The sequence below is a fragment of the Xenopus laevis genome, chromosome 4L, assembly GCF_017654675.1.
Source record: "Xenopus laevis strain J_2021 chromosome 4L, Xenopus_laevis_v10.1, whole genome shotgun sequence".
Classification (NCBI taxonomy): domain Eukaryota; kingdom Metazoa; phylum Chordata; class Amphibia; order Anura; family Pipidae; genus Xenopus; species Xenopus laevis.
In genome coordinates this window covers 35,696,142-35,712,576 of record NC_054377.1, presented here as the reverse complement: position 1 = coordinate 35,712,576, position 16,435 = coordinate 35,696,142, and the positions used below count along the sequence as shown (strand labels likewise).

At 42.6% G+C, this 16,435-nt stretch overlaps 1 protein-coding gene across 7 annotated transcripts in view; it reads left to right on the top strand.

Moving 5' to 3' along the window:
• Window positions 1–16,435, top strand: part of dus2.L (dihydrouridine synthase 2 L homeolog) — a 254,007-nt gene that overhangs the window by 60,662 nt on the left and 176,910 nt on the right. For all 7 annotated transcript variants that reach the window (XM_041590114.1, XM_041590115.1, XM_041590112.1 and 4 more), the window contains 2 exons: window positions 4,030–4,073; window positions 4,338–4,398. In XM_041590114.1, coding sequence (XP_041446048.1) covers window positions 4,030–4,073; window positions 4,338–4,398 — 105 coding nt within the window. The remainder of the gene's footprint in view (window positions 1–4,029; window positions 4,074–4,337; window positions 4,399–16,435) is intronic.

Sequence of the window (16,435 nt, the reverse complement as noted above, 5' to 3'; positions counted from 1 at the left end):
GTAGATATAAAGCATACCACAGATAGATTGTCCCATGTCAGTCCCTACATAACAACATAATTATATGGTAGGTTACCATGTCAGACCCTACATAGCAACATACTTATATGGAAGGTTACCTGATGGCCCTTACACATAATTATATGGTAGTTCACCATGTCGGCCTTTACATAGCAACATAATTATATGGTAGGTTACCAGGATAGGGTAAGCGAGGGAGAGCCACATAGTGGGCGCGGTGATTTAATAAGGGGTAATTAATTTCAGTAAGTCTGAATGTTAACTAAAGGAAAAGCCTTATACCACAAGATTTAATAGTCCAAAAATGCAAGTGGAGAGATATACCGATGGGTTGATTCAATGATTCACATTTTAGCAACATAAGTAACTGAAACTGTTTCTTTTATTGTAACATTGTAACAAAAAGGCAAATGAGAGACTTAGTTAGAATCAGTATCTTCTTGAACAGTTTAACAGCTAAATAATTGAACAGGTAATGGTTAAACAGTTAATTATTATGACAGATATATTTTCCATGATTGCTAAAATGAATAATGTTTTTAATTTGTGTTTGTATTAAGGGTAAATATTAAGAGGACAGAAAAAAATGACCCCCAATTTGCACCACCCCATTCATTATTCAGTGAGTCCCATGACAGGAGGTAAAACTTAACCTTTATTTACATTAGTTAAAATCGACCAAGGTGAAAAATCCCAAACAATTAAAATTACAAAAAGGAGGAGCACATCATTTGCTGCATACAGTAGTCTACCCCCGATGCTCTAAAACTTGATCATGTTCAGCCTGATAAGATCATATAGAGCGCATCATTCGAGGGATATGCTACGTCAAGTTCTATGAGAAATGGCAAAAAACGACCATAGTGGTGCTTAGTGCCCGAAGGGTTAATACACTAGTATGTGCAAAGATTTAACGTGCGAGCAAATGTGGGCAGTGTTACTATCAGCCCTCCACAGTAGCCGCAGCACCCTCTGTATGGCAGAAATATGAAAGCCAGAAATCTGTCTTGAAGGGTTAACTGATCAGCGTTCCCCAAGCGCAACCACTATGGTGCCGTTAGGCTGTCCTCCCACGGTGCACCCCCAGTATTACTGACGGGTCCGTGGTAAGGTAAATTGCGACGCAAAAGAACTTAAGTTACAGCTAGTGTGCTCCCTGCCTAATTGAGCTAAAATTACTGAGAGGCGCCTGACGCGCGTTTCACTCGCTCAGCGAGCTTTGTCAAAGGCAATCTGCGGCGCGAAGAGGAGTGCATCTATATATAGGTACGGAAAAACCGTTACCATTCAAATCAACCAATGCGCATTAGTCTTCATCTCATAAGCCAATGCGCACACTTCTGGAGACTCGTGGGGAGGAGCGAGTACTGCTTATTTCGGAAAACTACGGCCACCAACTCCATTCTACATTTTGAGAGTCACCATTCAGCGTCTACCAAAAAGGGCATTCCAACAGGTAAATTTATCAGGTTGAGGCGTAATTGTTCAGATACTACCACTTTTAAGGCACGGTCCAGTGAACTTACCACACATTTGATTGCAAGGGGTTATTCCTTGACATTGATTCGGAAAGCCTATTCAAGGGCCCTTAGGACCCCGAGGGACAGCTTATTCAATAGAACCAAGAATTCTGTAAACCAAGAGTCACAGACAGTACGTTTTATCAGTACTTATTGTAAACAATGGCCATACATTGATTCCATACTCAAGAAGCATTGGCATATTCTATTGACGGATCCAGTTCTATCGAGTGTACTGGGACCCCGACCGTTGACGTGTTGTCGTAGGGCACCTAACCTTTGGGATCGATTGGTCAAGAGCCATTTTGGTAAACAGAACAATAGAACAACACGAACTGGCACATTCCCATGTGGGAAATGTAGAGCCTGCCGATATATGCATAATAAATCTTCAGTCTCTGATAGGTTCGGCAAACTACACAATATCACTCAATGCTTTACATGCAATACTGACTGTGTGATATATATGCTGACCTGTCCCTGTGGGAAAATATATATTGGTAAAACAAATCGTGCCCTAAAGAAAAGGATATTAGAGCATGTGGCAAGTATTGACAGGGCACCGGAATGGATTAAATTGGATAAGAAATTACCTCCAGTGAGCAGACATTTTTTGGAACATCACAATCATAATAGTAAAGGTCTCCTAGTGACTGGATTATCCAAAATATCTTTAGGAATTAGAGGAGGTGATTTGGAATCATCCCTCTTGGCTAAAGAGAGTGAATGAATTTTTAATATGCATGCCATGGGCCCTGATGGTATGAATGAGCGTATTACTATGAATATTTTTATTTGAAATACTCATGACTTATCCATGCTCTCTAATATGTTGCCCAGGATGGCCTTTTATTTCTGAGAATAATATGTCCTGAGTTATCTAGGATATAACGTTTATTCTGTTACGACTAGCCATACACTAAATATCCATTTCCCTATCATTTGATACTAGTTATCGTGTTTAAGGAAATGTTACAAAGAAATGACAAGTCTGTAATCTCATCTCCCTCAAACACTGATAATGTAAAGTAGATACTTTGTATTTAAATCAGCAGATTAGCTTCAAGCAGGCGGATACTGGGGACACTGAATGAGCAGTACTCGCTCCTCCCCACGAGTCTTTAATTGTTTGGGATTTTTCACCTTGGTCGATTTTAACTAATGTAAATAAAGGTTACGTTTTACCTCCTGTCATGGGACTCACTGAATAATGAATGGGGTGGTGCAAATTGGGGGTCATTCTTTTTCTGTCCTCTTAATATTTACCATTAATCCTTGACCCTGCACACCATTTTTTGCTTTCATGTTGGGTGGAAGGTGCTATATACTCCAATTTTTGTATAGTGTTTGTATTAAGTATGATGATGAGCATCATAAAAATTGTTATATTTAGAAACTAAAAAGGAGAGTGCGGATCCTCTATTCTTTATACCCAGTGGCGGAACTACCGGGGGAGCAGGGGGTGTGAGCGGACCAGGGCCTGCACCCCCTCAGGGACCCCCGGCAGTCCGCTCGCCACTGGAATCCGCTGTGTATGGAGGGGGGGCGGGGGCCCGGCTGTGCACTGTTTATACCTTAAACATTGATCGAGCACGTCCAACTAACTAACGTCAGAGGTGCGGGCACTCCATGAAAAGTTTGTGTGTGTGTGTGTGTGTGTGTGTATATCTGATGACTATCATGTCTTCATGGATAAAGATAGTACAGCAAGTCCAGTTGATTTGACTTATTACTATAGATATACCATGACCTGGATGAATGAAAACATTTACAGATTCAAAATGCCACTTACCTTATAGCATTATACACTATATGACAGCCAAAGGTATTTTGTTCTCTGTTTAAAAAAATAAAAAAAAAATTAATAAAACTAATTCTCAATGTGTTGGGGATTGTAAAGGCCTTCATATTAAGTGGCATATTAAAGAATCTTACCAAACTGGTCTATATATTTAAGTTAATCTTGCCCTTTTACATTTCTTGCCTTGAGCCACCATTTCGTGATGGTCTGTGTGCTGCTTCAGAGATCACCTGACCAGACCAATACTACAACTCTAACTGTAACAGGGAGAAGTGTTGAAGCAAAAGACACAACTCTGTCTGTTAATTGGCTCAAAGTATGGTTTGTTGGTATGTTTGTGTGCAAATTGAATGGTACGATCCCAGGGGGCGGTCCTTATTTTTTTTAAATGGCAATTTTCTATTTATGATTACCCAATGGCCCCCAATACTACTAGAAACGTATATTATTATGAAAATGGTTTATTTATATGAAGCAGGGTTTTACATATAAGCTGTTTTATGCGATATCTTTTTCTAGAGACCTACATTGTTTGGGGGGGTTATAGTTTTCCTTTAAGTAGAGTGTAATTAGATTAAAAAAAACTTGGAAATACTTGGAAATGTAAGAAATCCATTTACACAAGAATAACTATACAGATAGAATGACATGCAAAATACTAATTCACCATCTAACATCTTCTTTCAGGGTACAGCTGATGCAGAAAGAGCTCTTACGGTTGCCACACTAATGTAAGTTTCCATCATTTTGAAAGAACTGTATATCCTTTTTAAACATGCGTATACTGTATGATAAGCAAAAAGATAAATGTATAGTTTGAAACTGAATCAAAAATATAATGCAAAGAGTGGGTAGGATGAGATTACAAATTGACCGTAGCAAAAATAAACAGGGCGTTTTTTTTCCAAAAATGTTTAAACAAATTGGCACTATTTTAAGAAAGAAAATATGTATTGTTGTCTTGATATATCCTTTTAATAGAGTGTTTTTTACAGACAAAATGATGTTGCTGGGATTGATATTAATATGGGCTGCCCTAAGGAATATTCGACCAAGGTAAATAAATTATCATTTGCTCAAGATTTTGTGATTCAATTGCTCCCAACCAGTGGCATGCAAGAAACATGTTGCTCATCAACCTGTTGGAAGTTGGCTCGGTAGCCTCCTGTATGTTGATAGTCCACATAGGGGCAACCCAGACAGGCACAGTCCATATTTGGCACACCCAGGAACTTTTTGCATGTTTGTGTTTCTCTCCAGCTTTTTTATATTTAAAACTGGACTTGTTATTTTCCATCTGTAAAACTAAGCAAATGTAATCAGTAAAGTGAAGTAACTTTTCTTTCATCATTTCAGTTATATGTGTACATAAAATGCATTATATTATAATATGGTGGCAGTATGTGTTGTTAAAAGACACATTAAAGGACCAATAAACAAAAAAGTAAGTATTTTATGGAAAACACTGGTAAAAAGGGTGTATTGGTTAGCTTCAAATAGACTGGTAAAGTTTAGTTTTTATAGTTTGTCTATTCATGGACAATACAGGGCAACATGGGCCCAGTTGAATTAAATAGCTTAATTTGAAGTGTTTACAATGATAGCCAGTTCTGCATCAATTCTACAGACAGCAGGGAGTCTCACAACATCCTGCATGACCTTCAGGTACCTGATAGCAATGATGATCCAAAGCTACTAACCAAAAGTTTCAGCTTTGAATGGCTGCCCAGCAGCTTGATCATATAGACTATAGTAGAGTTTCTGAATCAAGGACACTGGTTGTATCAGTGCAGGGCAATAGTACATAATATTTTCATTACTTTGAAACACTTTCATATTTTGGTGTTTCGTCCTTTAAAGAGATACTGTCATGGGAAAAAATGTTTTTTTTCTCTAGAACGGCCCTTCCTGTCAGTTAAGTATCCACCTCCGGAGGCAGGACAGAAGAAAAAAATAGAATCTTGACTCCTCCCTCTTCATATAAGCTCCTCCTGATTCCCCTCAGTTTTTTTCTTCTGTCCCACTTGGAGGTATGGACAGTAAATCATTTTTTTTTTTTTTTATTATTTTATTCTTTTTCCTTTACAGGTTATTTGTTTTACTAAGGAATACCCTATCTGATGAGCAGGAGGCATCCTAGCTCAGGATACACTTATGGCATTTATTCCCTAGCCTTATACCAACCTTCAGGTCTGGCAGGCTACTTAGGGGGATCGCCATCTCTCAGCACAGCTAACCGCTCTCAGAGCCTGGTATGCTGTTGCACCATACCTTACGGTTGGCAGGCAGCGCTGAGTGCGATTTTACAGTGCAAATTCCAGCGCCTAGGCCAGAGCGCACTTCCGGACGGAAAGGTGCCAAAGCGTGACATGTACGCGAGCGCGTCCCACAGGTGACGTCATGCGGCCGCCATTTTCTTTTCGCATAGTGCGCATCGCATCGGAGCGGCAGAAGCAGTCGCTACACGGCGTGGACACTAAGGTAACATGTCACATTCGCAGCACAAGGGTTTTAACCCATGCGGTCATGTTTAGAGCTACCTGCACTACAATAAAACCACTCTTTCAGATACATAATGTCTTTCCCCAATATTGATGTCCACAGGGCAGATAAGGGGTATAACTGCCACTTAATTACCTTTTAACACCCACGCCCAGAACAAGGAATGGAGATAAAAGATCCCAGAACCAGTTAAAGAAATGCAAGTTTTGTAAGCATACACTGCGTAAAGGAGAACAAGGAGTATGTCTAGACTGTGCAGAGTCAGCACCAACATTATCACCACAAGCCATCCCAGTACAACAGGCAGAGGGCAGCCCCTCCTGAGTAGATAATCAAGAGCCTTCTACATCAAAGCCTCCTCAGCTGGAGGAATTGTTTGATTGGTTCAAATCGACTATTCAGTCGTCCATTAAAACCCCTGTTCATATCAAGAAACGGAAGGCTCACGCAATCTTAGACACAGATTCTTCTAGCTCTAGGGAAGAGAGTGATCATGATAGGGATATAGAACCAGGAGAAATCTCTGCCAGTGAGAGTTCCTCTGATGACTCAGACACTGAACGGCAGTACTGCTCAATTGCGGGCCCCGAAACAGCCAAACGGCTACTTCGTGAAATGTTAGCTACACTAGAAATTAAAGATGAAACTACAGCCAAGTCCAAGGCAGACAAGGTCTTAGGGGTACAACCAAGGAAGTCGAGAGCTTTCCCTATATTTAATCCAGTTTCGCAGATTATAGAAAACTAATGGTCCAAACCAGAGCACCGGCTTGCCCAGACTCAGCGCTTTCTTAATACTTACCCAGTTCCAGATGAACAATGTAAAATGTGGGATAAGGCCCCTAAAGTAGACTCAGCGGTAGCGCGCCTATCCAAAAACACAACTCTACCTACAGAGGATGCGGCCTTCAAAGAGCCGATGGACACACTCATGCCACATCAATCCTCAAGCCAGCAGTAGCATCGGCAGGTCTAGCATGTGCTGCCAGATTCTGGTGTCAGGAGTTGCAAAAAAACTCCACTTCACTAGAGGACTTACAGGAGGAGTTACAACGCCTTAGCTCAGCATTTGCATATTTGTCAGACGCAGCCATGGACATAGTACGGCTAGCAGCCAGAACTAGTATTGACATGGTAGTGGCTAGACGAGCACTCTGGCTACGTCATTGGTCAGGAGATACAGCCTCCAAGTCCAAGTTAATGAATCTGAAATTTACAGGAGACACTCCTTTTGGACCAGATTTGAAACAAATCATTACTGAAGTTACAGGGGGCAAGAGCTCTTTTTTACCTTCAGGCAAAAAACCCAGATCTGAACAGCCCAATAGATACTACAATAGGTCTTGGAAGTCCCAAGAACGTTCCTCCTTTTGCCCCTTTCGTAATACCTCTTTCCGTCCCTCGCAATCAAGTGGTGACACCAAAAAGAATAGACCAACCTGGTCCAATCAACAAAGACAAACCAGGAAGCCAGGTCCACCAAAACTCAACTCAGCCTGACTTCAGGCAAAACGAACAGAGGGTAGGGGGTTGTCTTCAGCAGTTTTTTCCGATGTGGTGAGACCACATACAGGACAATTGGGTACTCTCAATCAAATCAGAGGGTTACCGAATTCCATTCGACAGCCTACCCCCTCGCACTTACAGACGATCAACTGTACCAAAACACATGATCAAAAACAACAAGCTCTAGTCACCATAGTCAACGATCTCCAAAACAACAATGTCATTGTACCAGTACCGCACAAAGAACGCTACAAAGGTTTTTACGCAAATCTTTTTTTAGTCCAAAAAAAAGAAGGCACCTTCAGGCCAGTACTAAACCTCAAATCACTAAACAGACTGGTGTCCAAACAGAAATTTCGCATGGAATCAATTTGATCAGTAATAATGTCCATGACCCATCACTGTTTCATGACAAAGGTAGACCTTCAGGACGCATACTTACATGTTCCTATCAGGAAAGAATCCCAGCAATATCTCAGATTCACGGTTCTGGAGGAACATTACCAATTCAGGGCGCTTCCTTTCGGCCTTTCCACAGCGCCCAGAGTATTCACAAAGGTACTCAGCCCCCTAATTGCACACCTCAGGCATCTAGGAATTTCGATTACACCTCATCAGGTCTCCTTCGTACGACCAGAGTCACAAGGAGACCCAGATTTGTGTCACAACACTGAAACAGTTCGGGTGGATAGTGAATCACAAAAAAAGTCATCTCATATCCACACAGCAAATTCAATTCCTGGGAATGCTTTTCGACTCATCCCTTCAGATAATCTCTCTACCTTCAGAGAAAATTCAGACAATTGTACATACAGCTCAAATGACCTATGCTCAGACTACAATTTCAGTGGAACAATGTCTACAACTTTTGGGGTTCATGGTGGCAGCGCTAGAGGCACTACCTTTCGGCAGATTCCACATGAGAGATTTCCAGAACCATTTTCTCAGCCATTGGAACAAGAACCATTCAAACTTGTCACAGAGAATTCCTCTTTCCAGACAGATCAAACGATCACTGAGTTGGTGGAAATGACCTCACAATCTCTCTCAGGGCAAGACATGGGCATTACCTCAATGGACAGTAGTCACTACGGACGCCAGCCTCACGGGCTGGGGGGCAACGTGGCCACCCCGAGTCAAAACTGCCAATAACTGTCCTAGAGATCAGAGCAATACGAAATGCAATACTTCATTGGTCGAGAGAGTTGACAAACCAACCTCTACGAATCCAATCCGACAATGCCACGGCGGTAGCCTACCTGAACAAACAAGGGGGTACACGCAGCAACAGAGCAATGCGAGAGGTAACTCAGATACTCAGCTGGGCAGAGCTCCACGTCCCAGCCATCTCAGCAGTTTTCATTCCAGGAATACTAAACTGGGAGGCGGACTACCTCAGCCGACAACGGATAGACCAAGGGGAATGGTCTCTTCACCCAGATATCTTCACAAAATTAGTGGCCAGATGGGGGAGACCAGACATAGACATGCTAGCATCAAGACACAACTTCAAGGTACCTACGTACTGCGCCAGGTCACAGGACCCAAGGGCAGCATACGTAGACGCGTTAGTCATACCATGAACTTTCAAAAGAGTTTATGCATTTCCCCCACTGGCGCTGCTTCCAAGAGTCATACGCAAGATACGGCAAGAGCAGACGGAGACCATTCTCATTGCTCCCGATTGGCCAAGGAGACCATGGTACTCCGAACTCATCAACATGTCAGCAGCTCCAACATGGCGGCTGCCTCTTCGTCCAGATTTACTAACTCAAGGACCAATCAAACACGACAACCTAGCAAGGTTGCATTTGACGGCTTGGTTATTGAGACCAAGTTGTGGCACTCCAAAGGGTTCTCAAAGGAAGCCACTAACATATTTTTGAAGGCCAGGAAACAGTCCACGACAAGAGTTTATTACAGAACTTGGAACGTTTTTATAGACTGGTGCGAATCCACGCAGGTTCAGTGGCAGCAGGCAACAATTTAGACTGTTATTGAATTTCTTACACAGGGTTTTCACTTATGTCTTTACCTGGCCACCCTTAAGGGGCAGATTTCAGCTCTTTCCTTACTACTTCAATACCAGTGGGCAAAGGAACCAGATATCATACAATTTATTCAAGGGGTGGGCAAAGTCAGGCCCCCGTACAGGGATCCCACACCTCCCTGGGATCTTACCATGGTCCTGAACATTGTACAAGGTCCCCCCTTTGAGCCATTAGCTTCCTGTGAACTTAAGTTCCTTACCTGGAAGATGACTTTTCTCTTGGCCATTACTTCAGCAAAACGAGTATCGGACATGGCAGCCTTATCTCATAAGGAACCATGGCTCATACTTCATCAGGATTGGGCAGTTTTCAGAACTATGCTTTCCTTTCAACCCAAGGTAGTTTCAGCTTTCCACATACATGAGGAAATTAATGTGTCCTAAGCCTGCAAATGCCAAGGAAAAGACACTACATAAGCTAGATGTGGTTAGAGCAATACGTTACTACCTAGACAGATCCAAAGCCTATAGGAAGTCAGATGCTTTTTTAGTGACTTATGGCATTAGTAAAGGTTCACCGGCCTCAAAACGTACTATAGCATGATGGCTAGTAGAGACTATTAATTGTGCTTATGATCTTAGTCAGAAACCTAGACCATTCAAGGTCCGAGCACATTCAACCAGAGCACAAAGTGCATCCTGGGCATTATATAATCTAGCCACCCCAGAACAAATCTGTAAGGCAGCTACTTGGGCATCTTTGTCTACTTTTGCTAAATTTTATAGACTTCATGTGTTTCACTCAGCACCTGCAGCATTTGGTAGGAAGGTTCTTCAAGCTGCAGTGAGGAAACCGTAATTATATCAACCCAGCCCTTGAAAAAGATGGGACAGCGTTGGCATGTCCCCATGGTTGCTGCACTGACAGGAAGGGCCGTTCTAGAGAAATAAGGATTTTCAACTTACCGGAAAACCTTTTTCTAGACGGCCTGGACTGTCAGTGCAGTGAGCCCCACCCTTCAATTACTGTTACGATGTAAGTTAATACTGTTATTGTTGTGAATCTTTCTCACTCTTTCTCTGCTATCCTTTCTATTCTACTATCTGAGCTGACAGACTAAACTGAGGGGAATCAGGAGGAGCAGGAGCTTATATGGAGAGGGAGGAGTCAAGATTCATTTTTTTTCATCTGTCCTGCCTCCGGAGGTGGATACTTAACCCCATGGTTGCTGCACTGACAGTCCAGGCCGTCTAGAAAAAGGTTTTCCTGTAAGTTGAAAATTCTTATTTCCAAACGCATCAGTTAATAGTGCTGCAGAATTCTGCACTGAAATCTGAAGTTTCTCAAAAGAGCAAACAGATTTTTTTATATTTAATTTTGAAATCTGACATAGTCTGATAAACTTAATTTACTCTTTACTGCTGTACTGCAAGTTGGAGTGATATCACCCTCTCCCTTCCCCTTCCCCAGCAGCCCAACAACAGAACAATGGGAAGGTAACCAGAAAGCAGCTCCCTAGCACAAGATAACAGCTCCCTGGTAGATCAACACACCAATATTGCAACTAAAAAAAATACACTTGCTGGTTCAGGAATTAAATTTTATGTCAGTGTATTTTAGAAATAAAACCTGCATCATAAAAATCATGACAGAATCCCTTTAAGGATGTTTGCTGGGCAACTATACCTATAGAATGTTTGCCCAGCAATAAAAGTACACCAGGGACATTCAACTCGACAATAAATATTTGGACAGATCTTTTTTTCTAATTTTGTTTCTGTACATTACCACAGTGAATTTTAAATAAAACAACACAGATGCAGTTGAACTGCAATCTTTCAGCTTTTATTCAGTGGGTTGAACAAAAGGATTGCATAAAAATGTGGCAGTGGAGTAAAATAGGGAACGAAGGATGCCTTCAAGTCTACCAGTCAGATAAAAACCCAACCACACCCTCCTCCTAAACTAAACACACCTCCCCCAGCTCATTGGACATTGCTCCCCCCTTTGATGATGTGCTATGTAATGTCATCTGCTCCTCCTGTAATCATGGCTGCTGAAGTCTGGAGGGAAAGTGATTTGAAAAGAGAGAGGATTCCTGCAGAGAAGCAGCATTTCAGTGAGAAGTTTTATGTAGAAGACTGCACAGAACCCTAGAGAAAGTCACATACAGTTGGTAATCTGGGTGCAGGCAGGAAATCTGTGGGTGTGTGTAGGCTGTGTTTTTTAGTGACAACTTAATGTAACATGGAGGCTCTGAGGGCAGAGAGTTGCAAATAATCTTTGTAGCTCAAGACATATCTGCTTACCAACTATACATTTTGTATGTTTGTGCAATAAACGGGGTCGGACTGGGGGGGGTCAGGGCCCATCGGGGCTGCCACATCAGGGCCCCCACAGCCCCCAAGGGCCCCTCCCCGGTCGAAAATCCCCCTCTTCGGTCGCAACCCCCCCTCTGCTCCCCCCCCTCTACTGCCCTCGCCGGCGCATACCTTCACGTGAGTCATTTTTATGCGATCGGGCAGGGGAGAGCGGAAGTCAGGAGTGGAGGAGGTCAGGCTAGGGCCGGGTTTCAGCAGCAGCCCACCGCTCCAGCAAGAGCAGGCGCACCGGAGCTCCTCCACTTGAGCAAGCGGCTGGACAGCATGCCGCCCCTAACAACTTGCCGCCCTAGGCCCGGACCTTTTGTGGCCTTGCCACAAATCCGGGCCTGGGTCAGGCTCTGTCTAGAGGGTCTGGGCCTGCTCGGCCCACCGGTGTTTTTCCCAGTGTCCCGCCGGCCCAGTCTGACGCTGGCAATAAATGTGCTGTATAAGTGATTGTATTCTGTTTCTTAATGCTAAAATAGTAAGTTGTAACCATGTGCTCTCTGCCTCCCAGGATGATCTCAGTTATGTTCTGCCTGGTAGGATGATGATGTCACTATGAGCTGCCTGGTAGGATGGTGATGTCACTGTGAGCTGCCTGACTGGAGGGTGTCATCCTAACATATAGTCTCTGTTTTTTTTTTTAACCCATTCCATTCTTATTCTAGTACTACTTCCCTTTCTGCTCCTACTGTATTTCCTCTCTATATGTTCTTCTCTGATTCCCTTTTGCCTCCCATTCCACTTCTGTTAATCTGTCCACTTTTACCCTCACTCACTTATCTTCTGTTCTTCCTCTTTCCTTCCCTTTTTTTTAAAGTTTTTATTTTAAAATTTTCCACACATAAAACATAAACATTTGTATGTATACACAACACTCCACATTCTCTTGAATATACCATCCACAGGGTGTTATATTAGAACTGCAGGGAAAGTCCCTACACATTTATCAACATCAAAATCTCCTATAGTACTTCAGGACTATTTGTATCCGGGTTTAATATCCAGAGTAACCAAATGTCAATAAATTTGTCTTGACATCCTCGAGCTATATATGTTTTCTTAGCAAAGCTACATTCAATAGAGCTTTCCAAGCCTCCATGGTAGGTGCCAATGGTCTGTTCCATATGAGAACTATCATTTTTTTGGCGTAGTACAGAAGGGTTTGAAGGAACACTCTGCCTTCCTTGGAAAAGTCATGTCCAGTTATTAACCCCAGTAGTGCAGCTGTTGGGGTAGGTTCGACTTGAAGCACCATGATTTTTGAGATAAAAGCAAAAACTTGTGACCAATAACCTTGAATTGCAACACAGGACCATGTCATGTGGAACCAGTTTCCAGTTTCTGAACCACATTTAGGGCAGGTTTTAGGCATATCCTGATTTACCAAGTTGAGCCTCTCTGGTGTCATGTAAATGCGATGAAGAAATTTAACTTGTATCAATTTGTCCTTGGCTGATACCAAAGGCGGTAGCAGATGTCTTAGCACAATCGCCCAATCATTTTCTGTTAGTGTAGGTATATCCAAACTCCATTTGGCTTGGCAGGGTAAAAGCCTTTGGTTATTTGGGAGCATAAGGACCTGATATATGGTTGAAAGAGGCTTAAGCATGGTTTCAAGCTGGAGCTTAGTTTTAAGCGCAGTCACCATCTCTTGCAGTGAATTGGCTTATTGCTGCAATGATGGAGCTGATAATATCTGAAGCACACATTTTGAGTTATTGGCTCTATAAGATTCAACTGATCTATTTGTATCAATTGTTCCTCCGGATCTAAGTCTCTTATATACCTAATTCCCAACCGTGCCCACCATTGAGTGTCTGGCATGCTCAGCAAATGTTGTAATCCTGGGTTTCGCCATAGAGGAGCATGTGGCGAGTAAGACTGTACGCCTTTTGTCTGAAGCATTTTCTGGGCTGTTGTCCAGGCTTTTAAAGTGGTCTTCATGGACATGGTAAGATTTTGGTGTGCCTCCCCCCCCATATGGCAAGACACGTAGAGCCTCGAGTGAACCCTTTACCGTAGCTTCCAACACTGTAGCTGGGTTCGAGTACTGCAATTCAAACCACCATCTCACTGTCACCATAACAGATGCCAAATAATACATTTGAAGATCTGGTAGAGCTAGTCCCCCAGTAGTCTGTAATGAGTGTATGCTAATTCTAGGGGCTTTTTTATTCCATATGAATGAAATAATTAGGGAGTTCACCTGTTTAAAGAAGGCATTGGTTAGCCAACAAGGGGTATTTCTAAACACATATAAAAGTCTGGGCAAATACTTTATTTTAACAAGGTTAACCCGACCCATTAGAGATAAAGGAAGCCCCTCCCAGTGCGGAAATTTAGTTTTCATGTCAGCCATAATGGGATCCACATTATTGGATTTGTATTGCTTAATCTCTCAAGTAACCACTATTCCCAAATATAAAAGATTGTCTACCCACTTCAGGGGTGTATCCAGGTTGGGGAAGTTCTTCGCTTCCTGGTCTATGGCATACAGATTGGACTTGTGCCAGTTTATCCTGACCCCCACATACAGACCAAACTCAGTTAACAGGTCTAATGCACTTTGTAAGGCCGGCCCCGGGTTTTCTAAGTACAATAACATGTCATCCGCATAAAGAGATATCTATTCAAGGGTTAAGAAGAGATTACCCCTTCTTAACCCTTGAATAGTGTTAGTATTGCGGATAGTTTCAGCTAGTGGTTCTACTGCTAGGCAGAACAGAAATGGGGAGAGCCGGCATTCCTGTCTTGTTCCTCTCCCGAGCGGGAAGGGCAAGGAAAGCATATTATTAGCACGTATCTGGGCCGTGGGGGAAAAATATAGTGCTCTTATCCATTTAATATAACGAGGGACAAATGCGTATCTCTTAAGCTCCCAGAGAAAGGTCCACTCAACAGAGTCGAACACTTTCTCTGTGATCACTCTGTTCTCACTGCTTTCATGTGTTATCTGGTAAAGAGTCGCGCACATTAATGTTCGTGGCCCTGCCTGGGATAAATCCCGTTTGGTCAGAGTGGACTAAACTAGACATAGAGGGCTTCAGCCGGTTAGCTAAAATCTTGGCTATTATTTTGGCGTCACAATTTATTAATGAAATTGGCCTGTAGGAGAAGCACTGAGATAGGTCATTCCCCTTTTTTGGAATGATAACTATTATAGCTTTAGACATTGATACAGGCAGGATATCAGTTTCAGCTATTTTGTTGAATTGCAATGTCAAATTGGGTACTATGTCTTCTACATGTTTCTTGTAGAATTCAGAGGGAAGCCCGTCGGGGCCTGGGGCTTTACCTATAGAGAGGTCAATAATGGCATTTTTTACCTCCTCATTTGTGATTGGGGCATCTAGAATAGCATGGGATTCCAGACTCTGAAATGCCAGAGGGATACCCTCTAAATATTGCTGGATCTCTTGGGTCGTTTTAGTAATTTTGGAGGAATACAAGGCACTATAGTAATCACTAAACACCTCCATAATTTGACGGGAAGTAGTCACCTCTTCTCCCAACTGGTTCCTTATAATAGATATTGCAGTAGTCTGCTGGGTGTCCCTGGAAAGATTCGCTAGCATTTTGCCTGACTTATCTCCCATGATAAATACTCGCTGGGCCTGTGTCTTAAGCTGTTTCTGTGCTGGCTCAATGTTGGCCAAAGATAATAGTCTGTCCGAATGCAGCCAATGAATTTTGTTTATTTCTGTGGGATCGTCAAGATAACTTTGTTCCTTGCCTTTAACTTCGGCTTCAAGTTCCTCAATTTTATTCTGAATTGAATTTTTCGCATGCTTAATGCCTGAAATGTACGCCCCTCTGGTTACTGCTTTAAAAGCAGCCCATAATATATGGTCAGGAGCACTGTCCACATTAGTTTGCCAGTATTGGACAACCTCTCTTTGCACTACCTGGTTCACCTTGTCGTTGGCTGCGCAGAATACAGGAAGTCTCCAAATCCTATCTGCTGGGTCCTGCCCTATGCTGATAGTAATTTCCAGTGGAGAATGGTCCGAAATAGGTCACTGCTTTAATTAGTGGAAGAACTTCTTGTGACACATATGCATGATCTATTCTGGAGTGGGAGCTATGAGAGGCAGAGTAACAGGAGAATTCAACCTGGTTGGGGTGCTTCCATCCCCAAGCCTCTGGGAAATTACTACTTTCCGCCCACTCTTTAATAGGAAGCCGACTATAGTGTACCCCAGTTCTAGTGTCAATTTGAGGGTCCGCCACAGCGTTAAAATCTCCCATTAAAATTACTGGTCTAGATGCTACTTCTGCTGTCAGGGCTATGATCTGTGTCAAGATATCTATATAAGCCATGGGGGGTATATAAACTGATGCCAGTGTAAAGGGTAGTCTGGCAATTGAAGCATGAACCATGACATATCTCCCTCCTGGATCTTGTTTAATGGTGCACTCAGGTTACTATATAGCGGCCTGGTAGCAAACTGCCGCCATGCCCTGTACAATAAGAAAAACAAAAATGCATAATTCTGTTTAGTTGCTTCAAAGATTTCAATTACCTTGTGCAGATAATTGAGTGTCATTGCGAGGCTGACCCTGAGACTTAATCTGGCTATCTCCTGTTATCAAGCCATGCCGCTGCGTCATCTGGGCTTTGAAAAAAGCGAGTATTGTGGCCGTCAATTACTCTCAGCTTACTGGGATACATATTGCAGACCCTTTTCTCTAAGTCTCCTGCGAATGTCTGTAAAGGTTCGCCTTT